Here is a 7260-nt window from a genome sequence, read left to right as displayed (position 1 = left end):
TTGTTACCATTTCATGTCGAGAAAGGCTTCCCACAGCTTTCATTATGCCAAATTATTGAGAATGATCATATCCGTGACTTCCCACATCATTTTCTCCTGTTCCCACAATGGACACATAATATGCTAAATAATGCAGCAGCTTGTTAGAGCATAGAATACAATAACTGAAACTTTGAATTGAGTTTCCTCAGATATACATTTTTTATACAGTGCATCCACAACCACATTAACTATTTACTAGGACAGTCGCAGTTTTTTTTGGTGTTTAGGGAAATGTGGCTTTTCAATCTTGCAGTTATTCACTTTTTGAGCAATGATGCAAATAAGTCCCTTTTTTATCTTAAAAATACCATTTCCTCAGCAGTGTGCTCGAACCATAAGAACCAGTGAACATGCTGGAGCTGTTGCAGGCATAAAGTGAGGAGGCAGACCTGCTCTCAGCAGCAGACTGCAGCACTGTGTGGCGCCTGAGGTGTGGTGACATGATGTGAGCCGACAGGTGGCACCATGGGTAATAGGGCTAAAACTTCCATCATGCAGCCCACTGGGGCCCAGTCCTACCTCTCTGACCAAACCAGAAGTACCACACGGTACTTAAAAGCTGCAGGATGGTCACGGCTATGATATAGCTTTGAGGTTTGTGGCGAGTCAAATTAACTTAGAACTAAAGCCAAGGGCTGCACACAGCATCTTATTTTGAAAAGATTTGGATTAGCTGCAGAGGCAGCTGTTGCATCTTGCTGATTTTGAGACCGATATGACTCACTGTCAGAGCTTCAGGACTTGAAATAACTTGTCCAAAACAAATATTTCTTGCATTGATTTCTTTATTTTTTTCCATCAAAAGAAATGCACAGATCCGCAAAGCTACTACATATAAATGGCCATACAATAGCAATTACATTTTTGTTCCGTTTGAAAGTGATCAGTAAATTCTGATGAGTAATTTTTACACTTTGTACCTTGAACATTTGCAATTATGCTGCATTCAGCAAATAAAAATCTGTCAAATCAAACAAATGCTGTTGAAAAATGAGAAAGTTCAGCCACAAACTATGTATCTGGACAGCTACTTGTTACTGCTCCAGGAGAATTACTGTACTTACATACAATAAAGAAGAAACAAAGGTTTTGCATAGCTTCATTGTAATGTAGATACAGTACTGTAAGGCACTTCATGAAAAAATTAGGCATTTTTTTTAATCCTACATAATAAACCTTTTTGCCACTTCATTCTAAAACTGTATCTCAATATGCAAGGTTACAACATCTGGAAAAAAAATTCTCACGTCACATTTTTTGCGCACAATGTAAATCTACTGAACTCCTCCACTTTTCTTTTGGCATTAAGTCTCAAGTTCAACATTCTCAAAATATTGAAGTTGGGTTCTTGTGCATAATATGACTGACACATTGTCCCATAACCCCACACAACCCAGTGTTTCTCAAAAAGACAAAAAAAAAATATTGTGCAATGACTTGGGGTTATGTGGAGTAAAAGGCAACACGCTGTCAAAGACGAGTCCCAAAACAAAAAAAAAACGAAATGTCTGTGAAAGTTACATATCGTATCCTCGTAGACTGGCACTGACACGGGTCGGAGACGTTTCTCTTTTTTAGATTCAAAAAGTAGTTTGGTCTCTCCTCCGGCCAGCCTGAAACGTTGGAGGGATGACTGTGTGGTGTTGTAGTCCAGCAGCTGTATTTAGGACTACACGTTCCAGCAGCCCACTTTATAAGGACAGAGGTAAAGAGGATGCATCTGCTCTATCCAAGCTGGTCTTCGTACTGTTTGCGGAAGCAATCTCCCGCTGGGAAGAAATCCCAGCAGCGCTCCTGGTACATCTTCCACACATATGACTCCTGGACACACACACACACACACACACGGACATTAAAGAGTTTCCCAAAATTACAACCAGTTGGACATAAACCAATATGTATATCCATTCAAAAAATATGCTGAAACAAGAGCTGAACAATTACATTATTTATCAAAATGTGATTTGAAAAAGTGCAGTTATTATTTAAATAATCCACTATCTTAATAGGGTGTAGATGTTCATGTTTAGGTTGATAACTGCAATTGTAGTTGTCATGATGGCATCAATAATGTCAGCTGTCATTAGAGCCAAATTGATTTACTCAGCTGTTGTCAAATAACATTCATTCTGTAAGCTAACAAAACAACAGAAAATGAATTATTGTGGTTATTATGCTCACTCTTTCAATGCCTGTGTTTGCACATTTTTGTAAAACATTTTTTCCTTAAATCACAGACAACACCATATTATCTCTGACAGCGACAGGACAATAATTCTTATAATTTCATTATTTATTATTTATATAGAGTCATACTGTACCTGGCCCGTGTGTTCTGTCTCGTCCTTGTTGATAAGGTACATCAGGAAAAACCTGTAGAGAAAGCCAGGCCAATGAGACAAAACAAAAATGTCACACCAAAAAGAGCTAGACGAGCTCTCGCATTCTCCTACCTAAATATCAGAGTAGAAAAAAAAAAGCCTTTGCTGAGGTACATCTGATTTCTCCAACACCGCATTAACAGGAAATGTCACATTCTGTGTTACGAGAGACAATTTGTGATGCAAGTGTCAAGCAAAGAAACATCACCCAATCACCTGTTGTGTTACCAAATCAAGTGTAAATGGCAATTGGACCCTGTATCTCAGTGCGGATCGCAGCCTGCCACATCCTGATGAATCCTGTAAGAGGGCACGCTATCACAAAGCTATTTTCCAATAAAGTTCATAGCATTAAATAGCAATGAAGCAACATAATGAGGTCGCTCTCATATCCTCCGGCCAGCTGACTGTGAGAGCAAATGGACTGAGACTTTGTTTTGTCACGGGCATTACACTGAAACACGGATACGCAGGAAGTGTGGGGGAAACAGAGAGACAGATGGAAAGAATACCTGAAGGGATCTAGTGTTCTGGATCACTGCGGCTATTAGTGACTTTGGCCCTGATGCTGTGGTTACGCGTTAAAGCCATCAATCATGTGGTTAAATTACAGAAAAGATGCAACACAGGTTGGTAACAGACGAAAATGCTTGAAAGCGGGATACTTACAGGTAGTTGGCCAAGTTGTGCTCTTGTAAGGTGTGAGTCTCAAAGCCGTGAGGCGTTGTGTCAAAGTAGTCATTACCGATCCCACAGATGAAACATTTGGTCTGAGGACAGAAAATGAAAAGATAATAAGAGCACCTGCTCTCTTTTGGACATTTTGCTGCATTTTTAAAGCGGCACTCCTCTGATTTCACACACAAAAGGTCAGCTTACTTGTATACTATAGTGTTGTGTATAGTCTTTCTCTCAGAAAAATAACAACTATAATGATCATCATAATAGTCATCTGGGTTATCTGGGCTAACTTCATTCACTAATTTTTCAAACTATTTATTTTCCCCCGTCTCTGGAATCTTTTAATGACCCGGCGCCGTATTCATAAAGCTTCCTTGTACAAAGAGTTACTCCAAGTGAAGACAATTCATAGAATTACAACATTTCTAAGAATATTTCCTCACAGTTTAGACAAGATCTGCCAGAAATGAACTGATCACAACACTAAAGATATTTGGCAACTGGAAAATGCAACAGTGTTCGCTGGTTTATAAATTTATAGACGCTGCTACTTATATCGACTGGCCTGCAAACACAGAAGCTGATGAAAGCTGAAGCACTTACCCCCGTTAATATCAAATACATTAAGTACGTAAATTACTAGCATGGTAAATCAATGTAACAACTATCAGCATGTGAATAGACTACTGCAAAACAGGGGCTAGTGTTTCAATCATTTTTAGGCTACTTTTAAAGTCAGCATTCATTAATCTAATATGATACAATATTAATACGATTGCATTTTCAGTTAATGTTCAAAAATTTACTTTATACAATTATCTGCTTTAACTTTGTAACTTTCACCATCACACTCCACAGGTTGGCAAGTATGGGTGAGAATTAACTCGACTCTCACCTCCATGTCCTCTTTGACTTGTTCCTGCTGGTCTCTCAGCTCTCCAAAGGCATCAATGATCAAACCTGCAACCACAAAGGATTTTCTGTGGGCTCATCATAGCTACTGTCACTGTGAAACCCCAATCTTACACGCTTTGCCTCCTAACGATACAGTATGGACCGTCACGTGGATCTACTGCTGTGATGAGTATTGCAAAGTCTGTGTGGAATACCAGTGTCTTTGTGTTTCTGGCTACAAAAAGGAGCTTACCCTGGATGATGGCCAGGAGGATGACGATGACAAAGAAGAAGAAGGTGATGTCAAATAGGATGCGGTAGAGCTCATAGGGGTCACCAGCCGGGTCCTCGATCTCATCCCCAATGCCCCCTCCTGCTCTCACCCCAACGTACATGTGGAACAGGTAACACTGTGAAAACACAGCCAGTACAGACCCCTCTGAGTCAGAGTGTTGGTATCTCGGTGCGTCTCTAATTAGAAACATGTGATTGATGCTTACGGTCATCATGTCGTCACACTTCATGTCTGGTTCATCCTCGTCCTCGCTCTTGTTGTAGAACTTCCTGAAGAAGTTGAAGGCCACCACAGTGTAGAGATAGACCACGACTGCCAGCAGGCCCACTGTCAACACCAGCTTTAGAGAAACGCAGATGGCAGTCAGTGAAATGTCACAACCAACTTCCTGTCTATTTATGTACTTTGGTGTAGAAACACTCTAAACAAAGCTGCCAGCTTTCATTTATTTTCTACGTAGATTGCTGGCGGCGACCGAAGAGCAGGCGGTGAGAAGGAGCTCAAATGAGTGGAAGGGATGAGAGACTTTAGCGTAGTAACCAATCACACATTTATATAAATAAATCTTTATATAAAGCTCCATTCAGATGCAGCTCCCTCACTGATGACAACAGTGGAAGCAGCAGTAAACTGCACTTGGAGCGACGGTGCAATGGGCCTGCACACAGATTCCTTGCGGCCTCGCCATTTGGGAGCATTTCCCCCCTTTGAGATTGAGGTGACATTCAATTTTGATTTCTGCCTCTGGGCAGTTGACATGAGAGTCCCCCGGAAGAGCTGTCAGTCAGCATTGGGAGTGAGCCATTTGAACTCAAATGTCAAAGAATACTGGGTGCATCTCAATTCACATTTACAGTACGTAGAAGAAGAAGAAGAAGAAGAAGAAGAAGAAGAAGAAGAAACATTCCTTTATTAGTCCCACAGTGGGGAAATTATTCTCTGCATTTGACCCATCCCTGTATATATAGGGAGCAGTGGGCTGCCAATGACAGGCGCCCGGGGAGCAGTTAGGGGTACAGTGTCTTGCTCAGGGACACTTCGACACAGGACACGGATCGAAGCCGAGGATCAAACCGGTGACCTTTCGGTTGGCGGACAACCCTCTCTACCCAGTAAGCCACGGTCGCCCCGTATCCTCACTTCCTCCACTTGTATCTCTCCCTTTTGCCTTAGTTCTCTCAATTATCTAATGAAGGAGAGATGCATTTATTGGATGTAAAGATACGGGAAATTATACAACAAAAATATTTACTGAATGACACATTCTTGCTCAAGCAAGCATCGTTTTAAAATTGATTATCCATTACAACATGTTGAACAGAAGGTGACACAAGTGTGATACCTGCCAGTACCAGACATGTACAGAAAGTGCAGAGAAGAATATATCTCCCAGGAGTTGGTAGACCAAATCAGAGTTAAACGGTGAGTAGGATTACTCAGGTGACCAGACACAAAATCGAATTGGACAGCCATGTTGCTAATATATTAACATATTAAGGTTTAGTACTCTGGTGGCTTTAAGTTTGTGGAAAGAAATGCACAACAATCCTGCAGCTTGCACAATTCTGTTCAAAGGTGTTTGTTTATTTTCTTGTGTAAAATAAGCCATTAAAAAAATTAAATCAAGCAGTAGATCACAGATGATGTCATGGTTATCTTTTGAGATGCAATCTTAAGTAAAATGAGACATTTATTTATTCAGATGAGACAGATATGCATCATTATTTGACGGAGTTATCAACCGGCTTGACACTAATATTACTCAAAACGCCCTCAGTGTTGCAGGAATATGGAAACCGTGATAAAAGTGGCTTGTGGTTGCACATCATGGAATAAACAGGAGGTGGTTACAACCCAACCCGACCACTAACTCTGCAGTGACCCCTGCTGCTTGGAAGAAGACCTGCATCCTCCTCATCCTCACCTGTTTGCCGTTATGTGTGACAGAGGACAGGATGGTGCGAAGGGTCTTGAACCCCATGGCGATGTCCAGCAGATGAGCAGCGAAGAAGAAGTTGTTGTAATGGCCAAGGATGGACATGGTGGTGTACCATACCAGATACAGGAATGACTGGCAGAGAAACAAAATGAGAAGTTGATCAGAATTAATCTGTTCGGTATATCAATCACCTCATTTGTTCCACCCATCCATCAAATCATTCACTTTGCCATCCATAAACCCTCAAAACAGAGACATGACTCATCCCAGTATTCAAACTTACATTGTCTGTAAACACCACCCCCAGTTTCCACACGTGGTACTTTGTGTCGATTGAGCTTAACCTGGCAAAAAATATAAGGTTGATATGAGGGGCTCATATTTTCTATTCGACCTACATTGAAGCATCTATTCAAGCCCGACTGCTCTTTATCCGTCTAATCCCTCACCATGACACCAGTGAAGCCTCCTTGACGACGGTTTCCTCTGTAGGGTTGAAATCCAGGGCGCTCTTATCCATCCCCAGCAGCTCTGCTATCCTCTCAGCTCCATACAGGTCTCCATACTTTTTGATTACCTACAAATAGCAGTAAAAGTACACAAGTAGGTATCACCAGATGGGTTTGTGGTGTGTTTGCATAACAGATTACACAAAAAAATAAACTTACTTTGCGTTTGACAAATTTATCCCAGTAGTTGTTGGGGAAGGAACTGGTAAAAACAACAGAAAACAAAAAACAAATCAGCAATTACCCTCCGTATATATAAGATAATGACTCAGTAGAACAGCTATACTGCAGCTGACTCACGGAGTATTGATTACCAGTCTGTCCCACTGTCCTTTGATGTCATCATCCGACGGCTGCTCTGTGATGTAAAGTCCGGCAAACTCCAACTTCCTCGCTATCTCCTTCTCACGTTTGAACACTACTAGGGGCACCTTGGACAGAAAGGGAGTTTGGCTGCATCATTAGTGCAGTAAAGGAAATGACATACAGTTATATACATTGCAGTGTTTGATATCAACA

At 41.2% G+C, this 7260-nt stretch overlaps 1 protein-coding gene across 14 annotated transcripts in view; it reads right to left on the bottom strand.

Annotated features, from left to right (window-relative positions):
• Positions 1-809: 809 nt before the first annotated feature.
• LOC116383692 (ryanodine receptor 3) overlaps positions 810-7260 on the bottom strand; it is a 93045-nt gene continuing 86594 nt past the window's right edge. For all 14 annotated transcript variants that reach the window (XM_031847717.1, XM_031847720.1, XM_031847723.1 and 11 more), the window contains 11 exons: positions 7042-7172; positions 6901-6943; positions 6682-6809; positions 6516-6576; positions 6218-6364; positions 4499-4633; positions 4252-4408; positions 4000-4064; positions 3093-3193; positions 2364-2415; positions 810-1863 (listed from right to left, as the gene is read on the bottom strand). In XM_031847717.1, coding sequence (XP_031703577.1) covers positions 1768-1863; positions 2364-2415; positions 3093-3193; positions 4000-4064; positions 4252-4408; positions 4499-4633; positions 6218-6364; positions 6516-6576; positions 6682-6809; positions 6901-6943; positions 7042-7172 — 1116 coding nt within the window. In that variant the 3' untranslated portion in view covers positions 810-1767. The remainder of the gene's footprint in view (positions 1864-2363; positions 2416-3092; positions 3194-3999; positions 4065-4251; positions 4409-4498; positions 4634-6217; positions 6365-6515; positions 6577-6681; positions 6810-6900; positions 6944-7041; positions 7173-7260) is intronic.

This window comes from Anarrhichthys ocellatus, unplaced genomic scaffold (assembly GCF_004355925.1).
Source record: "Anarrhichthys ocellatus isolate YVR2014 unplaced genomic scaffold, GSC_Weel_1.0 scaffold7, whole genome shotgun sequence".
Lineage (NCBI taxonomy): Eukaryota > Metazoa > Chordata > Actinopteri > Perciformes > Anarhichadidae > Anarrhichthys > Anarrhichthys ocellatus.
Note: the sequence above shows the minus strand (reverse complement) of the source record. Positions and strands in the feature narration are given on the sequence as shown.